At 40.8% G+C, this 26,495-nt stretch overlaps 1 protein-coding gene across 1 annotated transcript; it reads right to left on the bottom strand.

Moving 5' to 3' along the window:
- Nucleotides 1-10,822: 10,822 nt before the first annotated feature.
- LOC150088491 (vitamin D 25-hydroxylase-like) lies at nt 10,823-26,459 on the bottom strand. Its single transcript, XM_090370187.1, has 3 exons — nt 26,209-26,459; nt 17,074-17,261; nt 10,823-11,001 (listed from the first exon to the last, which is right to left on the bottom strand). The coding sequence occupies exons 1-3, from the start codon at nt 26,457-26,459 to the stop codon at nt 10,823-10,825; spliced, it is 618 nt and encodes a 205-aa protein (XP_090226313.1).
- Nucleotides 26,460-26,495: the final 36 nt, after the last annotated feature.

Raw genomic sequence — 26,495 nt, 5'->3', positions numbered from 1 at the left:
TTATTAAATCAGTTTATTTCCCAAGAAACCTTGGGTCACCCTGGGACGGCTCTGTGCCAGAAGGGTGTGAATATTTACACACTAAGGTGCGAGGAACACAATGTACAATAAACAAGAGTACATGCGTGCTCGACCCGAGATATTTACAGGATTAAATATACAATAATATACAAGATATACAGTAATAAAAAAAAAACAAAAAAAAAACAAACAGTCTGTCATATCCAGGAGCAGGTGATTATTATAATTTCATAATCTGGTAGCAGTTCTTCAGGATTTCCTTCCTGTAGGGCTTGTCTTCACAGAACCTATCAGGGTGGATCCTAAATTTATTGAAGATCCGAAGACAATTCGCTGGAAACATGTTCCTCAGGGAATCAATGTTTGACAGCATAAGACGTAGAGGGACACAGTCGGGGTGCTCCCCCCTTGCTCTCCTCGGGCCAGAGATTAATGTGGATACCGATGGAGCATCAATTCGCCTCGTTAGAAGCCGTGCGAGCGTGAAGACATTTTTTGTCATGATGATATGTCTCCACGGAGTGGTGCCTAGATTTGCTTGTAGGATAGATCTGGAGATAGTTAGGGGGTGGCCTACCACCCTGTTCATCCATCTAAGCAACCAGTACTCTAAACTGAGATACTTCTGAAGGTATGAGGCAGGGGCGGATGACCAAATTTCTGAAGCATAGAGAGGAATCGGCGAAATACACCTCAGGATGTGCCGAACAAGCAGCGCTGGCTGATGCACACCAACGAGTTCTTGACGCACTGCCCAAAGAGCACCGTACGTCTTCTGCCTCATTCTGGCAAAGTGAGGCTGAAAAGTGAGTCCAACATCCCAGGTGGGGCCAAGATCAGTATGAGAGGTCACCTTTTGCACCGGTTCCCCACTCACAAAGATTTGGATATCATTTTTGACTTTCTTCTTGGTTATCGTCAGTTGCGCTGATTTGGAAGGGCTCAGATGCAGCCCAATTGTGGCAAGATAACTTTCCAAGCTTAATATCTGCCTAGAAGCTTGTTCGTTGATATGTTGAATCTGATGACTATGATCTGAGCTCACGTAGAACTTCAGATCGTCGGCATAAGAGACAAAGTTCGGATTCTGAGCAAGGAAAGGTTCCAAAACTGCTGCAAACAGGATAGCTGACAGTACACTTCCTTGTGGAATGCCTCTTGAGACGTCAATAGTTACTTGAAAATCATTGTGGGTCACAGACAGATGTCTAGGAAGTAAAATAGACTTCAGAATTTGAAGTAAAGTATCTGCCAGGCCGAAGTAGTGTTTCAGAATGGTAAAAAGGGCTGGGAGGTGTATTCTGTCATAAGCCGATTTTATGTCGAGGAATATGATATCAATCTGTGATTTGTTGTTGAGGGTGCGCTGAATTCTGAAGAGGGTATCAAGAAGATTGGTAGTTGTCGATCTCCTTTGTAGAACGGTATGCAGGTACTCGGGCCTGTGTGCAAAGCAATGCTGGGCAATTGTTGGCTGAATTACTTTTTCAAAAATTTTGAGTAAAGAACAACTGATGGATATTGGTCGCAGATCTTTAGGAGATTTGGGTTTCTTGATCTTTGGAATGGGCTTAACATGGTAGGTTTTCCAAATTGAAGGAACTATTCCAGATTGCAGAATTTGTCGGAAAAGGTGAAGGAGAAGGTCGATTATATATGGGCTGCAAATTTTGATAATAAAGAGTGGGAAACCGTCTGGACCTACAGTGGCTTTGTTGGGTAGCTTATTGATGACATCGATTAGGGTCTCTCTAGTTATTTCTATTTCAGACAGGTGTGCCCTAGGTAACCAGTCCTCCTGAGAGAGAGAGGAATCAGAGTCAGGAAAATCTGCCTGCAGTATGTTGAACTGTGCCCATTCCTCGACAAGCTTTTTGTCAATGGCTAGATGATGATGATGTGAAAGGATCCTTCTACCACTCTTCAACCTATTGAGAACCGCTTCGTTAAGGACCTGCCTTTTCTTTTTCAAGAAGCAAGCTCTTTCTTTCTTAAAGATGGAACGGTCTGAGGGAAGTTGAGTTTTCTGCCATTTCCGGTAGGCCTTCTGCTTCTTGATGAAAGCCATCTTAGTTTCCTTATTGAAACCCCGATTCGACCTGTTAACAATCCTGGTGATTCTGGCTGCACCATGTAGTGCAATTAGCTTCAGTTGTTCCGACAAGAGCATAACGGCATCCTCCAACGGCTCAGAATAGAGACGCTCCCAGTCAAACCCAATCAAGCGTTGGAGAATGATCTCTGGCTTCAGATATTTGGTAGAGAAGGCTATCCTAGGCAATTCAGCAGAGTACTCGTCAGGTAACCCAAGGGAGTTGCTCGGTAAGGATAGTTTACATGCAATTGGCGAGTGATCAGATTGGAATCGAAAGTTGCTAGGTAGGAGTTTGATATCTTGCAAGTTGTGGAAGATTAGGTCCAGCGCTTGACACGCTCTAGTTGGTTGCGTCACTAACCGTGTAAGGTTAAAGGCACGAAGAGTGACCTCAAGGCCCTCAAGTGCATTCCCATGCCTGGGCAGTGGCAAGTTAAAATCGCCTGCTACAACAGTTGGAATTTTAGGCACTAAGTTGGTTGCTAACCACGTGAGCAGCTCAGCTCTAGAGTTTTCATTGTGGTCTGGAGGAAGGTAAACCAGGCAGCATTGGATTTGAAGAAGAGGACTCCTCAGCGTCAGGGAGACTGCCTCAAAGTTGTTAGACTGGCTCACTCGTGTCCGTATTGGCTGGAATCGATCGTTGAACAGGATTTCAACACCTCCGCCTCGCCCGTTAATCCTGTGATTCCCAATGTGTTTGTAAGGGGTGTTAAAATGGGCAAGATCAAGCTGTCTATCCGCCGTTAACCATGTTTCTGTAAGGCAGATGACATCAAACTCATTAAGCAATAGGAGGGTCTGAAGACAATGAAGCTTGTTTTTTAGGCTGCGTACATTCTGCATAAACCAAAGAATTTCTCGTTCGTGTGAACCTGGTAGCAAGTCATCCTTTTGTAGCTATGGTTGTTTATCTCGCCTGGATCCGCTGTAAGCGATCGATCTACTCCTCTCTTGGAACGGCTTTATAAGGGTGCCTACCGGCCAGCAGCTAGAATCCAAGACGATATGCTTTGCATTCGCAGGGCAGGAGATGATAAAGGAAGAATAGGTTGGGTGTCTAGTTTTGATAGCTTTTGCATCTAAGTTGATCCCATGTTCTTGGGCAAAGAGTGCCCTGATATTTTCCGCTTTTGTTGCTGGTCCCAGTCTGGAAACAAAAATTCTCTCTCGGGTCTGGACAGCAGAAATATTATATATTTCCTCAAGTCTCCGCGACAGCGGGACCGAGGTAGGTTCAGTAGGAACCGACATATTAGGCTCCTCGCATGGAACTCTGTTACCTTGTGTTTTCACAGTCAAAACACTTTGAGGGCAAGCCATTTGTGGGTTATGCCTGGGAAATTGCGCATGATGGTTAAATTGATCAGAGAGACAGAAAGCATCTGCTTGCGCATAAATCCGCTCCTCCCTGTTTAGGCGTGGGGTTTTTTTCATCTCCATCCTGTTGTAACAGTGATGAGCCTGGCCACCAGGTTTCTCCTGACGTCTTTTGCAAGGTTGGTGCAGATTAGATTCACCAGGAATCACACACTTGTCCTGGATAAAAGGTCTGTCAGCCTCGAAGGTCGGATCGCGCTGATGGAGAGCGGTGTAAGGGGGATGAGTACCCATAGGGTTCAACATCACGGCCGGGGCTACGATCTGTTCAGTTGTTCTGTCTGCAAAAAGAGGCGAACTTTGCAGATTTTGGAGATCTCTTGTTCTTTGCTGGACGCGCTCAGTTTGAGTTGGAGGTCTTGGAAGTGCATCATCTGCATCCTGTGAATGCTCCTGAGGTTCCAGATGGTCTATCACTGTCGTCTGACTAGAGGGAAAACAGCATTCACTTATAAAGATTTTGAGATCCCTGAGTTGTTCATTCATTACGAGCACTTGGTCGAGAATTTCCGTATTTTGGGTTCTGAGTTTTCTATTTTCGTCATTAAGAAAGGCAAGAGAGTCGATTATTGGGGACAGAATCTCCCCGAAAGTGTTCTTAAATCTTTCAGGGAGGGCATTGAGTATGGACGTGTTGTCCCTTACAGCGCTTTTAATTGACAAACTATCGAAGGGGCTATTAACTTGCAAGTCCTTTGCGGAGGCGGCAGGAGCGGTATCAAACTCACTATCCGAAGAAGCAACGTCTTTCCCAAAGCATAGGTTTGAATCTCCAAGTGTTCTCAACGCAGACGACACAATACTACCATCAATCGAACTGTGCACATCAAGAAGGCCAGGGGGGTTGGATGGGGTTTCTTCTGCAAGAGTGATAGTGGATATCTCTTCCTTCGAAGTGTCCGCGCTTTTTGGTTTACTTGCGCAAAGGTGGCAGGTCCATTTTCTTCTCCGTTGTTTGTTCAGCCTTTTAGCTTTAGGTGGTTGGCAATCACGACAGAAGATTCTACGACACGTAACACAAAGTAATGCCGGAGCCTCGGGTTTGAACCCACATTCGGCACAGGACTTTTGCTGAACGCCCGTTCTATCCTTCATTGTATACAGCTGAATTATAGTCGAAGGATCTGAGCTGAAAAAGGGGGCGGATGGCACGTCGAGAAAGGCAGTAATCGGGTGGGTGAAAAGCAGGAAGCAACAAAGTCTTGCTGCAATTGGGCAGCTTACTAGCTTGAAGTGTAGGCTAAATTCCGGAGATGCACAAATTAAGTAAGTTTTGAAAGAGCAGCTGGGCCATCTGAGACCTGTTGATGAGTGGGTCCAGCAAAAGCGGTCATCTTATCGTATACTTGATTGCCAGACAGAAGTAGACAAAAATAATCAGGGTTAAGTTTGCTGAGTTCCTTCTAACTCGCTGTCAACATGCAATCTCTTAAGCTAAACAGATGCATAAGTAGGTCAGAGTTATAAAAGTCGCACCTTACAAGCGGTCAACTGCCGGAGAGCTCCCACCGCAGAGGAACTGCTTGACCTTGTGATATAGCCCGAAGCGGACAGTGGTCATCCAGCCGAGTAAGCCTACAGAAGTGAAGTTTGAATTCAGGCCTCGGAGACAAGCAACGCTGGCAAATGTGAATATACGGATAGAAACATATCATGCAAAAACATAATTACCTAGAATGTTAGAGTAATGATTTTCCACAGGATGCACAGTATTACCACTAGGCAGGTCACTAAACAAAAAAACTAGTGTAACTCGCGAAATAAATACATGTAATCACTGTAAACTTGAGGAGCACAAGATTAGGCAGTCTTCATCTGAACTAAATGCTGTAGTTCACTCTACAGCATTTAATGTGTCGCGCAGTGTCACCCTGGCAATATGAAACCAGTTTCAGGAGATTGGAAGCAATGCAAGAAGAGCTGGTCAAGGTCGCACAAAGGCTATCTTCTTATCAACTGTCTCTTGATGTTTTTGTCGTCACAGGTGAAACCTTTCCAAACGGACTGTGTAAAGAATGCTCAAATGATTAGGACTTCATAAAAGGAATCCAATGGTTTTTATTCCATTTCCCGTTATTTTTGCCACACTGACACCACAATGGAGCCAAACAACTACACGGCAACGTTCAATGACAAATATTCTGGGTGCTATTTTCCCAGAGACTGCTGTGCCTACTTTGCCTGAACAACATAGAATATGCCTAGAAAATGACACATACACCACTGATTCCTGTGAACCACCCTTCATTCTAGATAACATCAAATCCGCGGCAAATCACGCTAGAAATAAAAAGTGCCCCGACCTCGATTACACCGAGCCGGAAATCATCGAAGGAGTAACGGAACTAACCCCTGAACTCCTCCTAAATCTGGTCAATAACTATTTGGATCAAGGCATATTCCCAAGAAACTGGAAGACCGCGGGACTGAAGCTGATACCAAAAAACCACATGAAGCCTCCATTACAGCCAACCACGTACAGTCTGATAGCTTTCTTACCAGTGATCAGCAAACTATTTCAGAGAATTCTATACGCCCGAATTGATTCACATTACAAGAGTGCTGAACTGCACTTCTCTACCGAGTTCGGCTTTAAACCCGAGTCTTCCACAGTAGAGGCACTACGACATCTGCTGCATGGTGTGGCCAGTTCCAACAGTAAATACTGCCTAATCATCTCCACTGATTTCGCCAGGGAGTTCAGCACCATTTGGTGGTCAAACGTCCTGGCAGGACTAAAGCGGGCCAACCTTCCCTGCAACTTGTATTTTACTATCAACTCTCATCTTACCGACAACAGTATTAGTGTCGTCGCACCCGATGGTAGGGCAAACCGCCAAGCCTGCAAGGGCTGCTCCTGTGGAACATTATCTTGAATGAGTTCCTGGCCATGGATCTTGGTGACGTTCAAACCCAAGCGTTTGCCTACGACCTGATCTTGAAAATTGCTGCCGACAGTAGAACACAGTTTGAGGTAAAAGCAAACCACGCTAACAAGATACTACAGGACTGAACCCTCTTACACTGCCTAAAATTCTCACCAACTAAGATATCTTCAATCTTACTGAAAGGCACCATTGACGTGCACAGGCCGTCGGAAATAAAGGGGAATAATACCAAAATTAAATTCCAAAGCCAGCTTAAGTACCTGGGGGTGATATAAGATTGTAATTTTTCCTTCAAGCAGCGTCTCTCATACCTAAGGACAAAGAAAAAGAAAATATTCTGCACTGTTTAGCCATGTAGTCCGTCGTGACCGGGGTCTTAAACATCGCATACTCTCCTTATATTATAAAACAACATTCCTACCAACTATAAGATAGGCCTCTGAGGTTTGATATCACACGGTATCAACCGTCGTGAATAGACGAATAATCGACTCAATCAGGATAGAACAATCCTGTTACCTATGACCAGAGACTGCAGCGCCACTAGCAGTGTTGCCGTACAAATATTGGCCATACCCCTTCCTCTTGACCTGGACATCATATGCACTGAAATAGCATATTATATAACCAAAGGAATGCCTTGCACCCATTTAGACTATACAGTGGATAACAGTGCAACCCACAAGGCTGAAAAGAACAGAATGCAGAAGTACCTAAAACAAAAAGTTCATCCCGGATTTAGACAGAGTATACCCCATTCTCTCAACCTGCCTGCAACCGAGACTTTACACGACCTACCTCCTTACGGGTCATGGGGCTTTCAATGCAAAGCTAACAGCATTGGGAAGAGTGGGGAACAAGAAAGCTGGGTGCACATTATGTTTGAGTGTACCCAATACGAAGACCTTAGATACAGACTAATGATTAGATTTCACTCTCTACCGAGGGACCTTGAGGCGCATCTACTAGATACGAAGGAGGAATACTTAGCCTTAACTGATTTTGCATGAGGATTATTTACCAGGCACCAAACCCTAACTGCCATATACAGAAGACCTTAACGGAATGAAACAAACAAACCTGCAAAGAGCAGTGAGATGACACAGAGGAGTCGATTGTACAGACCTTGGACTGACTACAAAATGCACTGAAAAAAACAAGTGACAATATATTGTGTAACTAGAAGAGGCATAATTATCACTAATGGAAGCAGAAAACACGTTTAAATAGTCAGGACTTCAGAACAAAGGGATACTGCTGAAAGACCTTGCAGCATAGACCCACTACAAAACGACAACATGTATTGTAGAGAGTAGTAAAAATCACGGAAGGGATAAATCCCCATAGTGAGAGCCAGTTGACTTGATTATGATCCCAAGATAATGACCAGATAATAAGGCCAAGACCACATGCAGTATCGAAGGATGACATCCCAGATTTAAGCCATCTGTTAGTGTCCTACCTGGACGTGACTCAATGGCCCGTTTTTCAGGACCTGCAAAACTAACAGAGACCACATACGGTGGCACTTTCCCGCCGGGATAGCCTATATCCGCACTCTCTTGAGCCGAACCTACTTCCCAAATTCCTGAGGAGGGGGGGAGACGACGTTCCCCCTCCTTCCTCCTCGCTTCCCCAATTTTCTCATTCTGGTGGGGCAAGAGCATGCCTCACTGCCTGCAGTGGCCATCTACTCTACATCCCCTTACTACAAAAATTCTTCCCTTAGTCTATATCCACCCCCCAGAATTTTGTCTTCCACAGCGTTTAGCCCTACACGTCAAAATATTAAAGAAAAACATCAAAATTCTTTCCTGAACATATTTGGCATTTAAAACTCACTTTTTTACCGTACAGCCCCAGGTCCCATACTATTAATACCAACTTGTTAAGTATCACTAAATCCAAAAGCGATCCTTTTTTTTTTTTTCTCCGAACCACTTAAATTTCAGGAAAGTACGTGCAGGATCTGCCATAGTACAAATATTAGTAACACCCGGCCGGCCTCCCCGTGGCTGATGTTGGTAACGTCGGGTTTCACCATGGGCCCGGCGGCTAAGAGGCCGGAAGAACAATGGGCACACGTACTACATAGTACATACTCCACACACTTTTAAATCCCTGGCTTTTCGGATACATAGAACATACGCAGAGATGGGAAAAATCCCAGGAGCTTTCAGTCCTTCGCACAGTGGTATAGTTACCATCTTCCCCACATCGGGTGGAAAAATCCCGGATTCGAATTCCGACGATGACGCGAGGAACTTTAATGTACTTTTTTCGCTGAGCTAGTCGGTCTCCGGTATTGACATCATGGTTTTTTACACCACAAACTGAGGTTTTTTCGTCCAACAAAACAGGCAAATCGACCAGAGAACACACGCAATTTATAGGCAGATTACATAAATCGGTATATAGAAGAAATTGTGAATGACTGTAATCAAATGATTTGAAATTTGAATCCTGTTAATCCCATATACCTAATATCTTAACTCCATTAACTCCAAACCACCGCACAATAAGTCGAAACTAGTGCCATGAACATATGACTTGGAGCTCTGAAAAATGGGCTACAATTCTCTTCTCTGATGAGACCCGTTTAACCTACATATTCAAAACGTTATTTCATCTGGAGAAAATGAGAAGCGCAGTATCATCCCTCCACATAAAAAAAACGACACTTACTTAGATTGGAGGCGGTATTCTCGTGTGAAATAATATTCAGAGGCAGCACTCCTCTTCATTTTTTTACAGGGGTACCGTAATTGTGAAGATGTATCGAGAACGCATTCTCGAACCTAAGTGGTACTTTTTAGTGGTGCTGTTGGTGCAGATTTTCTTTTCATGCCGATAATAATGCCACAGCACATAGAGCTTAAGCGATCGAAGAATATCTTGAAACTGAAGATATCCGACGACTGCCGTGGTCAGCACGATAAATAGACATAAATCCCATCGAACATGTGTGGGATATCTTTGGCGTTGCATTGCACGTCAAAAATTTGTTCTCTTGGTGTGCTGAGGTCTTCTCTGGTGAGAAATGGAATTCATTGTCACAGAATCTTATAGATACACATATATCGAGCGTTCACCGATGTCAGGCCCTTTTAGCGGTTAGAGGGAACAAAACGCCCAACTGATGTCATGTGATCATATTTTCGAGCACTTTGCATTGGCTTCGGTAGTGACCTTTTTGTTAATTCTGAGGCTTCTTGTTGTCATCTCATTTCATCGCTTCTCTATGAAGGCCGCCTACATATGAAGTTTTCTCCCGCTTCATCGGAAGTTGCACAAGTTCACCATTTTTTCTGTGTCCTGGTAATTTCTTCGGGTGGTGTATTTTTCAATCTAGGACGGTGTAAAAGGAAGAACAAAGAGAACAGGAATGCTAATTCAGAGAAACCACTCTTTCGGCGGAAGCATTATCTGATGTCCTGACGACAAGTAAACCAGAACAATATCAGAATGAGGCATCAAGCAACTGAAGGAAGACAACCGGAAGTGGAAGAAGAAAGCCGAAGTCCAAACAGCAAAGATGACATAATAATAATCGGAAGATATATAACAGCATAAGACATCAGGAGCAAAAGCAACAGACACTGGAGTGAGTATATAACTGTGATGGGCCAGTAAAATTCCTTCCGAAGAAAAGATACTCTGTAGAGTGTACAGCTTAAGTTTCCAAAATCTCAAATCTCTTTGTGCTCTCGTTTTGTGAAAACGATTTTAGCAATGTTTGTGGTTGACTTGCGATCATTCCTAAAGCAAAGTTTCAGATTGTAGTGTTGAATGATTTTCTGAAATCTTCATAAAATCGATGGTAAGGTTGAAACCACTTCAGTGCCATAAGCACATAAGAGAATGTTGAAATGAAATAGCTTTGAATTTAAGGATATATTGTTAGTGAGTATAAAATAGAAAATTTCTTTATTTGTTTATATGTCGATGATTTAAAGTTATTCCAAACGATGTTTTTTTAGGTCTCAAATTGCAGATACATTACGAGATGAATATTATTCATAAAAAAATACAAAAAGAAGACTGCAGTACAAATATAAATTCACTTATTTAGGAGTGTAAAGTCGATTAAATCTACCATAGGATAATGCAATATACAACCATATGTTCAAATGTATCTTTATTCTCTTTTGATCATCCAAAATATTTGATGTTAAAATTTCTACGAAGGCATTGTTATTCATTCATTGTACAATCTTCATCGACATAATTAAAATCTTGGATTTGTAAACATTTTCTACAGATAGGAATCATGCATTGTAAATGGTGAAATCGTACATAAATACAGCAGATTTCCTACAGGAATGTTTCTGTGTGTATAATATAAATTTGATATAAATAATTAATGTATAAACTAATGCAATAAGCAAGTTATACGCATTACGTTTTTTTTTTATTATTATTTTTCCATTCATTGTTTTCATTTTCTTTTTGTGAGGCACACTTTCTGAGAGATAGGTTGCAAACTGACTGCAAGAACCCCATTGAAATCAGCAACTACGCCATCTGGTAACTTTATATCAAATTGTTGTAGAATTGTTGCAAAATAAAGAAAAACTGAAACGAGAGCCATTTTTTCACCAGGACAAGACCTTTTACCTGAAAATTAAAAATAAATAAAATAATAATTAACAAATAAAACAAATTACAAAATGAAATTTATTTTTAATACTTAAATTGCGGATTCGATACGATTATTTAGGCCGGTGAACCCTGAAGAGGGTATCGCGCTTGTCCAAATGGTAATGATGGATAGATAACGATAATAAAATGAATAATAAAGTGGTAAGCGTCTCGTCTGATATCTTTAATTGCAAAGGTCAGCGGCAGTGGGTTGCAGACGATGGATAAATCTATCCGGACTCTTATTACAATGGCAACATCCTATTTCTGTTTGGAATCCAACTCCATTGTGTTGGACATGCTTTTATGATGCCGACTGCAGTTTGAATGGTTCAGTTAAATTTTATAGTAAAATATTCATATTTTCCAAACTTTTCTCTTTCCTAATGCTGTCCAGCATGTGCTCATTCCATGAACAGTCTCCTGTGTGGACTACATACAGGAATTTCTTCCAGGATTGAAGGGAGGAATGGTCAGTGCTAAGAATAACTGACAACAAATTTAAACTTTTAGTAAATTATAACAGCGAGACTGTCACGTATCTGATCCCCTTAAGTTAGAAAATTATATGTACAAGTTTGAAATAATTCATTCTCAGTTTTACCTGACCAGCAGAACCTGCCATTTTCGAAAATCAAAAATATATCATCCAAATGGTAATGATGGGTGGATAATGATGTGTCTTGTCAGAAACATCCAAATGTTCATCAAGAAATGTTTAGACTTGAGTCCATCTATAATAAACAAGCATGGGAAGAACTGAATCAGGACAATCCCCAGCCAAGTTTTTAACGTATGAGTTGAAAGGAGACCAGCTCAACGGTAATGAATGAAAACGCTTTTTCAAATACTTATACTTTGAGAAGGTTCCACAACAACGTATGCTTTCACTTAATTTATCTATTTCGTTTATGAATATCTCAGGTATAAACAGCAAACAGCTTCGTACACTAGTGGAGTGGCAATGTGCATTTGTTCGTGCATCAAAGTGGTAAAGTTGCAGCTATGTGACGTAGTAATGATATCACGTAGTTGTGCGGGCTCGTGGGTCAGAATGCTTCATTTCGAAAACATGTCTTTTCGGTTGGCTCAAACCATGCTGTGATTATGTTCGAAGTTATTCGAAGAATGGTGTCAAATGGATCAAATCACCTCCGTCCGAGAGAACTTTACAAAAAAAACGCATTCGTGGTGAGTAAACAGCGCAGTGAGTTTGTACGTACAGGCTCAACGGAAGGTCACTGTACGACAGTTGACTTATCAATCCAATTTGGAGATGCAAGAAAAATATCCGAAATGACGATGAACGGCACAATCAGACGTAAGACGGAGACCATGGATCCACGTGCATGGGAACAACGATCCAGGGAGGTGGCGGAGGTTGCTTAATATGGGATATGATTTGATGGGATGAACTGGGACATATGGTGGGTATTGACTAACATTACACTGGTGAGGTGTTTCTGTATTACAAGGCAGTATTCCTTCCTATAACTACTTACGCTGCAGGAGCCTGGTTCCATAGAGTTAAAATAGGTACGTTTCCTGCTAAACTAAATTCCATACAACGCATCATGCTTCTTGGTATTGTAAGAGTGCGCAGAACGGTGTCCACTGCCGCGCTGCAGGTGTTGGCCGGAGCGCTACCCTTGGATCTACATTTGTTGTATCGTGGTTTTTGCTACCGTATTAAGAGGGAAATTCCTACAGAACTTTTTGGTATAGAGATAAATATTCGCTCTGACTGCATAGGCGAAAAGAAAAGATGTATGAATGAAATAATCAATTTATTGCAGACAAGATGGGATACCATAACTACTGGAAGAGTGACCAACTTGTTTAACCCGAACGTGACTTTTCTGAATGATAAAAAGGTTCGCAATTGGTTTACACCTAGTTTACAGTCATCATTTTTGTTAACAGGGCACTGGTCAATGAATGAAAAATTATATGCATTAGGACTAAGTAACACGGACCTTTGTTTTTGCGGGGCCAGTGAAGGCTGGCGGCACATCTATATGATTGTCGAATATATGACAATGCCAGGACAGCGATACGTGAAATTCTTGAGAGTATAGCTCCAGGAGAAGAAGCTATATTTTTAAGAGACTGTAGTAAGTTTGAGATGCTCCAGGTATTTGCTAAAGAAGTATTTGAACTAAGGAAAAGTATGATTCCAGTGATACGAGGTTGATCAAATCCATCTGGCTGGAGGCACCGAAATGTTTTGATGCTGCCGTTCCTACTGGCTGCACAACTGGAAGATCTACCCTTTTCTTGATCTCTCTCTTCCCCCCTTGGTTTTTCCCTTTTCACTTTTTGGTATATATATATATGTAAATATGTTTGCGTATATATGCTAAAAACCAATATATATATATATATATATTTATTTATTTTCTATTTAATTATTTTTATTTACCCTTTTTTTTATTATTATTATTTATTTATTTTATTATTATTATTTATTTATTTTATTATTATTATTTATTTATTTTATTATTATTATTTATTTTTTATTTTATTTTATTTTTTTTTTGTCTCATACTCTGAGACCATAGGTGTCCCATCTACTGGAACTGGCCCACCTTCCGGTGGTGTGGACGAGTACCCAGAATCATCTGTACAGGTGACTGATGCTTCTGGACAGCCAAGCGGTCAGAACACAACAACAAAACACACACATAATACACACAAACCGACGTCACACACATCTGGCCCATCTGTAGTGATACTGTTCTTCACAGAGATACGAGGCGGAGTTGAACTGACGTTCTAGGAGCCGCCTCTTACATAAACACATGTCCACATGTCCAGGACAATACCCACCATAGGTCCAGTATACAATCTGTGATCATTGAATTAACAGAGAGAATTTAAATATATGGAAATAAATCTTGTATATAATTCGATGTACATAAATCTTGATACTGTATATATTGAGTGTGTAAATAAATGAACAGTAAATGTGGGCAGCTCTTTGTAGGCCATGTACACTCTGCAGAGCTGCATATTTTCAGGACTGAACCGAGATCTTCCAGGACGATAATGTGCCGTCTCATCGGGCCCACTCTGGACACGAGTGGTTCCAGAACCAGTGAATATATCACCCACCTTGATTGGACTCTAAATTCGGCAGACGTCAATACAATTGGACACCTGTGGATGTTTTGGTACGGGAAGTGAGACATATGACCACACATTCGTCATATGTTCTGACACTGTGGAATCCTTGAAGGAAGCATGGTTGCAGATCTCTAAGGACGCTTTCGGACATCTAATATATTCACTGCCGAGAATAATAGCGACTGTTATCCGTGCAAACGGTGGGCAAACACTGTGTTAGGTAGGTGGTCTTAATTCAGTGATCACTGATTGTATATTATTTCAATATATTGATCTTTTTTAGTACTTTGTACAATTTAACTGCTATTTACATTTATATTTGGGTGGATGGGATCTATCCAGTTATATTCAAGGAGGCAGCAAAGGAAATAAGCAAACCCCGAGCCATAATTATATAAAATAACCAAGTCACAAAGGAGATCAGGCAGGCAAAGGCAGATTATGAGAAATCTTTGGCAAAGGATGTAAAGAAAAACAGGAAAGAGTTCTTTACCTATTTAAACTCAAGAAGGAAATGGATGAATCAGATTGGTCCACTGGATATTGATGGATCAACAGTTGAGGATCCTGCTCAGGTGGCTAACAATCTAAACGAGTATTTTACATCTACATTCACACATGAGGAGTTATTCAGGAAGGGGAATGTCGTAGGTGAAGTAAACATTGGCAGTGAGCTAGATGATTTTGTAATAACTGAGAGGAAAGTGGAGGAGAAATTGTTGAGGATAAACATAAAAAAGGCACCCGTGGTGGATGGGATCTATCCAGTTATAGTAAAGGAGGCAGCAAAGGAAGTATGCAAACCCCTAGCCATAATTATGAGAGCTTCTTTGGACTCAGGGGAGGTACCCATAGACTGGAGATGTGCAAATGTAATCCCAATTCACAAAGGCGGATCAAAGGCTGACACAAGTAACTATAGACCTGGTAGTTTCACTTCTGTTCCAGGAAAATTAATGGGGACACTGGTTAAAGAAGCATTGCAGGATCATCTAGACAAGAATTCAGTTATAGCTCAGACACAGCATGGATTTGTTAAGGGCAGGTCTTTCCTGACCAATTTGATTGGATACTATGATGTAGTCACAAAAGAACTTGATGCAGGAAATAACTTTGATATTACATATTTGGATCTTAGAAAGGCTTTTCATACTGTTGCACATGGAAGACTGCTGCACAAATTGGAACAGTGTGGCATTGGAGGCAAATTGCTGCTATGGATAAAGGGATGGTTGACTGACAGAAGTCAGAGAGTGGTAATCAATGGACACTGCTCAACGTGGACTAATGTTATTAGTGGAGTTCCTCAGGGTTCAGCGCTGGGTCCGTTGTTGTGTTCTGTATTTATAAATGATATTGATAATGGTATATCAAGCTTAATGTCCAGGTCTGCAGACGATACAAAGGTTGGCAGGGTTGTTAAGGACACTACTGATGCTACGCTGCTGCAACAGGATCTGGAAAAGTTGAGCAGATGGGCTGAGATGTGGCAAATGAAGTTTAACATTGACAAATGTAAAGTACTACATATGGGAAAAAGTCACCCCAGAGCAATGTATCAACTGTGCGGCACTACACTGACAGTGGTACAGAATGAAAAGGACCTGGGGGTATTGTGCAGGCAGATATGAAGTTCTCTGAGCAGTGCAGACGGGCTGCAAGAGTAGCTCATGGTGTCTTGTCAATGATATACAGGAATTTTTCTAGCAGGGATAGGGAGGTGATAATTGCTTTCTATAAGGTAATGGTCAGGCCACACCTTGAGTACTGTATACAGGTCTGGAGGCCTCATTTCAAGAAAGATGTAGAGCTGGTGGAACGTGTACAGAGAAGGGCAACAAGAGTAGTGAATGGAATAAAGGGTTGCTCTTACGAGGAAAGGGTTAAATTTTGCAAATTACAGAGTCTGGAAACTACGCACCGGCGAGGTGATCTGATAGAGGTGTATAAGGTTCTGAATGGTTTGAACATGCTCAATGCCGATGGAATTCTTCCTCTTGTTCAGAATAATCACCTGAGAGGGCATAAATTCAAATTTAGGAAAGAAAGATGTCGGACAGATGTGAGGAAATTTGCCTTTAGCCAGCGGGTAGTTGGTTGGTGGAACAGACTTCCATCACTTGTTGTTGAAGTTGATAGCCCAAACAAATTTAAGGCTCAGCTGGACAGGTATTTTGAACGAACGGAGGGGTGAAATGGGAGTGGTGGTTTTTTTTTCCTTTTTTTTTTTTTTTAGGCTGATGCTGAATAAGCTTGCTTTCTTGCATCATATGCCTCTATTAATGCTAATGCTAATTTTGTTCAACTAGCAAAGAATAGCTTCAAAAAAAAACATTTTGTGAAACTGTATTATTATTTTTTTGGGAATATAAATTGGACATTATTTTTTGGGAATATAGAAATTCAACATAGAAAGTTGTATATATAATTATATCTATTAAATATTGTGTTAATTCCGAAGTATGAAACCTTGAAAACTTCACAAACTTATGTTTTCAAAAATGAACACTTTTCATGGTGTTAGCTGACACTAGCACCAAGGAATAAATACTCGAACTAAGGAGGAACAACTGAATTCGAACTAAGGAGGAAATCTGAATTTCATACCGCGATAAATTTGTGAAAAAATTGTTTTGAGGACCACAAGTAACCTATCGAGCATCTGTCCTGGGTGGCTGAATCAACAAGTTCCTGTTGATCTGTCCAATCCTCTGTTCACGTTACTTCACTAATTGAGAACAGTTTTGTTAGACGAAAGTCCCAGTATTCCTCGTGTCATTTTTTGGACACTTTTTTGACTCTAACTTACCTAGTGTAGGGGAAATTTACTGAATATATAACAAAAATGGAAATCACTGTGGAACACCCCTTTGAGAAAGGCATGTATTACTGAAATAGGTTGAATGCGACTCTTTGACTTACCCATTGAAAAAGGAATAAGATATTCTGGTTTTGTGACGGTTTTTCCATCTGAAGATAAAAACCTTTCTGGAATGAAACTTTCTGGGTTCTTCCAGTACGTAGGGTCCCGATGCACAGCCCAAAAGTTGGCAAGAACTATCGTTCCTTTAGGTATGTCGTAGTCTCCGATAGTAGAATCTTCACGTGCTCTGTAAATGCATAATACAAGCGAATACAGGGAAAGCCTCTACTCACAACAGTTATAATTCTACAGCTTTTATGAAAGTAAATCATGATATAATGTATAAAATTATCTATTATGAAATAAAATAATGTTGAATAATATATTATGTGTATAACTGCACAATAAATATTCCTACTAAATAAATATTAGAAATGTCATTTAATTTTAATTTCATAAAAATTGCTCTGTCTTCAGGTAAGATGGCGCCTCCTTAGCCAGATGGGAAGGAGCAGCAGTGCGCAGTACACGCTTCTTGATTAGAACGGGGTTCGAGCCCGTAACCACCAAATACGGAGGATGCGGAAAGGTCAGGGAATGACCACCGCATATCCCCGGAGCAATATGGTCTTAGCTGCTAATGCTTCTAAAAAACATAAATAACAATCAGGTAAGGTTTAATCTACTGGTAGAGATTATCTGAAATAAATTACAGAAAAGGTTGTAACAATGAATTATCTTAGTTGTGATTCTATTTTAGGGTCGTAGCTAAATCAATTCACTTAATTTCCATTTTATATCTGTATTCATTTCCATTCTATGTCTGTAGAAATTAACTTTAACCGGTTGATTGCATTTCATGCAGTCTGAAAATTCCAGAAACGTACGTGGGGGGGAAACAAAGCACCCCGAATTTAGCTACCTTTAGAGATTCCTCCAGTCATCGACGGGATTCGGAACGAAGCCTCTCCAAACGATTAAAAAGTAGATAAAGTACTGTCCTATTAAGAAGAATTGGGTAAGTTATGACTTCCCTAAAATTTAGAGGGATCGAAATTTTCATTTATTTATTTATTAATTTTGGAAGTGATCCATTTAGAATGATTGGCAGAGACGTTAACGATGAGTTCCATGGACCGCTTCTTCAGAATCACTTGAACAGACTTCAAAGATAGAGAAGTGGCAGCTATGTTTTAATACTGCTAAATGCAAGGTCTTACACTTGGGGAAGAGCAAACCAGAAATCAATTATACACTTGGTGGAGTTGAATTAAAAATAGTGGAGGAGGAGAAAGGGATTAAGCAGTTAGAATACCAGCAGATATGAAGTTTACTGAACAGTGAAAACAGGCAGCCGATAAAGTTCATGGTTGCCTGTCAGTGATTTATCGAACACTATCCTGTAGAGATAGAGAGATCATAATCCCGCTGTACAAGGCAATTGTAAGGCTACATTTGGAATGTGTCTTAAATTATGGAGATCTAATCTGAAAAAGAGATATTGAACTTCTTTAAAGGTCATTAGAGAGACAACTCAAATGATGAGATCGACAGAAGAATGACAGTATGAAGAAAGACTCCGATTATGTGGACTAAAGAGCTTCGCAAACAGGCACGTCACAGGTGACCTGATTTAGTTTAGAGAGGGATTAGTAAAACGAATGAAGGTCAAATTCTCACTGTTCTAAACAGCAATATACACAAACACAAATGAACTTAGTTATTAACAACATCAATAAACACACTGTATACCGTCCTGGCATGCAAGACAAGTCAGCCCTGACTCCCTGCCAAGTGAACATGAATAGTGACTTGTGGTGCTCGAAGACGCATTGGAGAGAGAATTGAATTGAATAAGTGAAAATAACTGTTGAAAGAATGAATGGAAGCATTAGTGTGGAGAAAGCACACTAAAGTTTCCTTCGCATGTAGTTGAGGCTGACACTTTGAATAAATTTAAAGGTCTGCTGGACACGTACCACCGTGAGGAGGAAAGCAAAGCATATAATTTCTGCTTTCTTATCTGATTGGTTGGTGTTTTTTTTGCAGTGCAACAAAAAGTGTGTGGCTTCCTTACACTATATGGCAAATATTATTAATTTGCTATTATTATTAATATTGTTAACCAGTAAACTTTTAGTAACAGTTTCGCATGCTCTTCTCTATGCATAATTTATGATTAGATCTTTCTAATAGTCGATTCTTCAGATGATGGTTAATATTTCGATTAGCAATCTTCGCGTGATATCGCTAAATCAGCCATGGCGTGATAAAAAAAAAAATATATATATATATATATATATATACCGATGAGCCAAAACATTATAACCAGCGAGTCGTTATGCAAATCGAAGCAACTGCAGGTGAACTACGGCGCGTACTCTGGTCTGGACACGGTATAAAAACACCTGATACAGAGCTCCGTTAATCAGTGTTGCTCTTGTTCTTCAGATGGCAAACGCAGCGGACTTAAGCGAGTTTGACAAAGGCCAAATTGTAATGGCCAGACGACTGGGTCAGAGAATATCCGAAACGACACGGCTTGTGGGATGCTCACGGTCAGCCGTGGTTAATACCTACAGAAAATGGTCCGAGGAGGGAACCCACGAACTGCCGACGAGGTATTGGATGACCACGGCTCATCGATGCTCAAGGTCAGTGAAGGATATCCCGGATGGTACGTGGCAAAAGAATGGCGACTGTAGTGAAACTTGCCTGTAATTTGAATGCTAATGACGGGAGTAATGTGTCTCAACACAGTACAGTATATCGAACCCAGCTGAAAATGGGGCTGTGTAGCCCAGCCCCTCCAAGTGCCCATGCTAACCACGGTTCACCGGCAACAGCTCCTACAATGGGCACACAAGCACCGAAACTTGACCTTGAGTGATTGGAAGAAGGTCGTTTGGTCCGATGAATCACCCATCACGTTTCCTGTTGCACCATGTGGACGGCCGGGTATGTCTGCGTCATTTACCTGGGGAAATGATAGCGGCTGGATGCACCGTGGGACGAAAACAAGTCGGTAACGGAGGAGTCATGCGTTGGGCGATGTTCTGCTGGGATACCCTGAATCCAGTTATCCATGTGCCAGGTAATCTGACGTCTACCACCTACCTAAATATTAGGACATGGCAACTGAGATGGTACCAAACCACATGTGGACATGTGTGGACATGTGTGTGTATAGGTAGGGTGGCTCCTAGAACGTCCGTTCAAATCCACCTCGTTTCTTTGTAGGTTGAACAGACTCTGCAAAACAGGCCAGCGTGTAATATAGTGCAATGTTCGTGTAGTTTAATGCATGTTATGTTGTTGTGTTATGCTGACCTCTTGGCTACCCAGAAGCAGCTATCACCAGGAAGGCTGCTTCTAGATACTCGTCCACACCACGGGAAGGTGGGCCAGTTCCAGTAGATGGGACGCATAAGGTCTCAGGTTATGAGACAACAACACTTTAAAAAAAAAAACAAAAAAAAAAAAAAAAACCTCTGGGGGCCCAATCCAGAGCTAGAAAAAAGAAAAAAAAAAAAAAAAATATATATATATATATATATATATATATATATATGCACACATATATATACATATATATAAATAAATAAATAAATAAAAAGAAAAAAAAATAATAATAATAAAAAAAAATAATAATAATAATAATAATAAAATAAATAAAATTAAATTAAAAAAAAATAATAATAATAATAAATAAAATTAAAAAAAAATAATAATAAATAAATAAATAAATAAAATAAAAAAAATTAAAAAAAATAAATAAATAATAATAATAATAATAATAATAAAAATCCTCCTCATCATCACCATTAGTTTCTTGGGCATTCTGGACACACTTCGGTAATGTTTTCAACACATTATTTTGGTTCAAGTGTTTAACAGGCGTTTCCTCAGTTCAAAGGCTCCCTTTGCAAACTCCTGGAATAATTGAAATACTCTCCTATTAGATAAGAACACCTCTTCCCGACCTAACTCATTTTCAGCAATGATTTCCCTGATTATTTCCCTGACATTATCATAAATTGTACACACATATAATATATGGTGCCAACTTTCAACCTCACCACAAAAACAGAGATCTGTATCCGAAAGTCCCAACTGAAATAATTTCGCTTTCATCGAGCCGTGACCTGTTACTAAAAATGATGTTTGTAAACTTGGTGTAAACCAACTTCGAACTGTTCTGTCACTTAAAAAGGTAACATCAGGAATAAATTTCTTTGTCACTCGACCAGAAGATACAGTGTCCCATCTTGTTTGCCACAAGTTAACAATCTCGTTTAAACATCTTCTCTTCTCCCTCTTAATGTCAGAATTTATGTCAACTTCTATGCCAACAAGTCTAGTAGATATTTTCTTCTTAATGCCATAGCACAGCCCTCGATAAGCCACGAACAAATCCAAGGGGACTGCCCCAGCCATCACTTGAAGTGCAGTCGTAGCTACAGTTCTACATACCCTTAATATACTGAGAAGCATTGTTCTTTGTAGTGAGTTTAATTTAGCCTGAAATCTAACAAGAGCCACTCTGTGAGACCAAACTCCCGCTGCATATGTAACCATAGGCAGAAACACCACCTTATAATATAAAAATAAAGTTTTATTGGACACTCCCCAATCTCTTCTTGATACTCTTATAATATAGCCGGCAAATTTCCTGATCTTGCTATGTAGATGTGTTATATGCGCATAATAAGACAACTTGTGATCAATAAGGAGCCCCAAGTATTTAGTTTCAGAAACCATAGTCAACTGTCTCCCATTTAATTTTATTTGCGGCGGTCGTCCCAAATCAAGTTTTGTTTTAAAAAGCATCATTTTGGTCTTTTGGGGGCTAATGGTAAGCTTAAATCCTTGTGCCCAGGTATTAATATCATTTATTACACGGTTTGCATTTTGCTCCAAATCGTGTCGTGATCGACCTGCCACAATTAATGTGACATCATCAGCAAAAGCTATCACGTGACAATTTACTTGTGGTCGAACCAGCCAGTTCTGTAGCACCAAATTCCAAATTGAAGGACCTAATACAGAGCCCTGAGGGCAACCTCGCGTGATTTGTCTTTGAAGGAGAAAATGTTTAGACCTTACAGTCACATATCTCTCAGAAAAATAACTCCTGAACAGACTGTATAACTGCTTAGAACACTCAGCACGACACAGTTGAGAAAGAGCTGCCTCCCACCATACTGAGTCGAACGCACCTTCAAAATCTATATATATAGCAAGTTCACATTTTGAATCAGAGTTTGAAATGTATGTATGAAAGTCCAGAAGAGCATCCTCGCACGATTTCTCCGGTGTAAAACCATACTGATTAGGTGTAATCATGTCATGGCGTTCTAGCAATTCTTGTAAACGTATTGCCATTAACCTCTCTAACACTTTCCCCAGATTAGCCAACAAAGCAATTGGACGGTAGGACTTAGCCTCAATTAAAGGTTTCCCAGGCTTCCTAATTAGCCTCAATAAAGCAATCTTCCATTTCAATGGAAAGCAATCTTCCATTTCATGGGCACTTGGAGGGGCTGGGCTGTGTAGCCCAGCCCCTCCAAGTGCCCATGCTAACCACGGTTCACCGGCAACAGCTCCTACAATGGGCACACAAGCACCGAAACTTGACCTTGAGTGATTGGAAGAAGGTCGTTTGGTCCGATGAATCACCCATCACGTTTCCTGTTGCACCATGTGGACGGCCGGGTATGTCTGCGTCATTTACCTGGGGAAATGATAGCGGCTGGATGCACCGTGGGACGAAAACAAGTCGGTAACGGAGGAGTCATGCGTTAGGGCGATGTTCTGCTGGGATACCCTGAATCCAGTTATCCATGTGCCAGGTAATCTGACGTCTACCACCTACCTAAATATTAGGACATGGCAACTGAGATGGTACCAAACCACAAAGGGATCCATCACCAATAAATTCATCCTGAATTCTCAAGAATCTACACCGAGCGCTGCGCAAATATTTCTCAACAAGACTCCACGCCACCTTCCTTCTCACGAGGCAGTGGTCTTTCAAAGCTAAATTGACCGAGTTTAGGATTGTGGAAACCCAAACTGCCATTGTGGCTCACCACAGGCTGGGAGCACCGCCTCCCACTGTGACTTTACGAGGACCTTTGGCAGTCTCTTATGACAGGAATTCCCTACATCCTCATGAATATGGAGCAACAAACTGCTTGACACTGCTGAAGAATACATAGCTTTCACCACCTTTACATATGACTTATTCAAGATGCAAAAAACCCTACCCAGAACGTAATAGATCTGGGAATAGGTATGTATTCTGCCATCGAAATCGATTGGTACCCACCAACCACTTGAAAACTGTCCTGATCATTAATCTGTCTCGAACGGAACCCCTGTCACATGAATGACGCCAAATCGGACCAGATACCCAACTTTGACTCTTTACAAACAGTGACGTGCTCTCTACTACCAAATCCTGATGGCGATCTATACTGGGCACCCTTGGCTGGTACCTTTTTATCCCTTTTCCTCGGCGGGAGGGAGGAAATCAATTATGATATTAGGGTCTCCTGTAAATGATTACATCTACCCATATTTATTTTACCCATATTTCACCAGACAGTCACTCCTCTGTCTGGTCGATTGGCCTGTTTTGCTGGACGAAAAAACAGAGTGTCTGAGGAAGAAACCTTGCTATATACGCCTGAGACCGACTAACTCAGCCACAGATTGAAAAAAGCCAACTAATGTTCTTTGCGTCATCCACGGAATTCGAAGCCGGACCTTTTCCACCCCGTGTGGGGAGGACGGTGACGATACTACTGTGCTATTCGCGCACTGTGGGAGGGAGGGAGGGAGGAAGCAGTCCAGTTTCCTTCCCTCCCCTGCCAACCATTGACCTTCTCCTGGTGGGGCAGGGTCTTCTTCACTGAACATCCTGGGGTCACCTTCTATATCGCTCCCATGCTTCTGGCTTATACTCCAGTCTTTAGTCTTCCCTCCGACTCTACCAAATATGCCAGGGTTTACCCCACACAAACTGCAAAGACTTAATTTCGTCCAAATTAAATCGCATAAACCTCATTTGGCTTTATCAATTCCAGAGCTCATCATTACTGCGTTTTTTTTTTTTTTTTTTTTTTTTTTTTTATATTTTATAAAGCCCTAGCCATCGAAATCTCAGGAAATTAGTAGGCAGGACTTGCCAAAGTATACATAAGCTACTGGGTTTCTGGTCTACCTCTACGACGCGTAAGTGGGGCAACGTTGGGCTCCAGCTGAGGTCCAGCGGCTAAATGACCACGACACTAAACGATCCAAACACTTTTTAATCTCTGGCATTTACAGCATACTGTAACACACCTCAATGTAAGGGATTTCCACTATCTCTACATGGAGATTGTGGAAATCCCTGGTACCACTTTACCATAAATACACTTACACTTATATTTATCTAAACATCAGGGTACTGTCACTCCATACATAAAACATACGCGAAGATGACAGAAATCCCGGAGCCGTATAACCCTCAACATACGTATACCTATACTTACCTAAACGTCATTGCCGACCAGTTACCCCCTTTCGTGGCAACGGTTTTCCCCTCTGGCGGTGCCGCCTGTTAGCAGGATAATGGACTATACCACACCGCCCGGATTGTTTGAGATTGGTTTTCGGAACAGGAGGAAGAATTCCAGGTATTGCCCTGGCCTCCATATTCCCCAAACATCAATCCCATCGAGCATCCGTGGTGTTGTGTTGGGACAGAAACTCCGATCTACGGCGTGTGAACCACGAACCTATCAGGAGTTAAAGGACTGCCGGTCACATATTGGTACCTGATACTACAAGATACATTTAGAAATCTTGAAGCGTCCATGCTTCATCGCTGTTTTGGCTGCATGCGGAGGACCACCATCATATTAGGTAGGTGGTCATAATGTTTTCGCTCAACGGTATATATATGTATAAACATTACAAACTTCGAAATTCAGTGCTTGAAGATGAGGGCATTAAGAAAATTTCCTCTTTGCATACAGTATTGACAATAGATATGGTGTTGCAGCAGAGCAAAATATATGTTCTTTACCACATTTAATTGGTGGAACTTATTGAAAGAGTATTGTTATTGTAGCCAAACCGCCAGCATGCATATATTTTCAGTAGAAAGCCAACATATATCTGGAGATTATGCTTGTAGATCAACCATTGGTTGCTATTCCTCTAACGAAAGGATTGTTGGCTGGCTACTAGAGTAGGAGCGTGTTATGGGAGGGTGGAAAATTAAAGACAGCGTATGCAAAGCTTGATTGAATGTTTCTAGTAACCTGAATATAACTGATGAGAAAAAATGCCCAGATGCGTTACCAGATCCTTTAAAATAAAGATCATATCACTGTAACTGCAATTTTATTAATGAATCCGTTTTTGAGTATAATGCAGACTGAGTCTGAGAATGTTTATTTATTTTCAGAAGGCCTTTGGGGTTTGATCGAATTTTAACATGATGGCGTTTTTTGTCTTTTGCTTAATTTCCTTGCTCTTTCATGAAGGTTGCAAAATGAATTTATTAAAAATAAGATCTTTCGAAAATAACTCTGAAACGATTTGAATTTACATATCTCATAATACCGAAAAAACTCTTTTAACTATTAAACAGTTCCGATTTTAAACAAAGTTTTTTGGTAATTTGCTAAACTCGATGGGTTGGCTCATATTCTCACACTCAATTCTGTTCAAATTCCTCCTGTGTCATTCGTGGAGCAATAACTTTCTGCAGCATTTGTTCCTCTTAGAGCTGCATTCTTCTGCGTTCGTCTACCACTCATTGTGTACAGATGGTTGCTTTCGACACCACTGACTTCCTTCGTTTCATGTTACATGAAAACTAACATTTTTTTCGTTTGCCATAGATCCTAAACAGAGTTTTAAAATATTACTAGCAATGTGCTATATAAGGACTGAGTGTGCTAATCCACACGTACGAAATTTTATAGTTAATCTATATGAAGATGGAAGTCATGTGTTCGGAAAATGTACCATACTGATCCTGGTAGACTAATTAAAAAAAATTCAAGAAATAAGCACGAAAAAGCACAACTGAATGAACAAAATGCAAGTTATCTACATTTAGTAACAGTTTCTAAATAGGAACACTTCTAAGTCTTAATCAATTCTTTAAATTGTTTTAAATACTGCGCACTTACATCCTTTGAACATTTATTGGAATGTTGGTTTGCCATCTGGATACTTCAAGAATTGTTGCTTGAGTGTAGGGAAGTTGAAGGCGATCCTCCCATGATGGCATCCTTTCCCTCCCTATGATTTCATCTATTTCATCTTGGACACGTCGCTGTACATCGGGATTTGTCGCCATTATCAGAAGGCTCCACGAAAGTGTTACTGCAGTAGTATCGCTTCCAGCTCCAAATATTGTTACTATGTTCCCGATCAGCATCTTTTCTACGTAAAAATATGACGATTTTCAGAACTC

Source organism: Mastigoproctus giganteus, chromosome 3, assembly GCF_048544385.1.
Source record: "Mastigoproctus giganteus isolate SK-2022 chromosome 3, ASM4854438v1, whole genome shotgun sequence".
Lineage (NCBI taxonomy): Eukaryota > Metazoa > Arthropoda > Arachnida > Uropygi > Thelyphonidae > Mastigoproctus > Mastigoproctus giganteus.
Note: the sequence above shows the minus strand (reverse complement) of the source record. Positions and strands in the feature narration are given on the sequence as shown.

Excerpts from the sequence above, each read along its gene's own strand:
- LOC150088491 (XM_090370187.1), bottom strand. The coding sequence starts at position 26,459 with ATGCTGATCGGGAACATAGTAACAATATTTGGAGCTGGAAGCGATACT. Across the intron at positions 17,262-26,208 it reads CCAATAAATGTTCAAAGGAT|AGCACGTGAAGATTCTACTA; the intron begins GTAAGTGCGCAG and ends ATGCATTTACAG. Across the intron at positions 11,002-17,073 it reads TCTTATTCCTTTTTCAATGG|GTAAAAGGTCTTGTCCTGGT; the intron begins GTAAGTCAAAGA and ends TTTAATTTTCAG.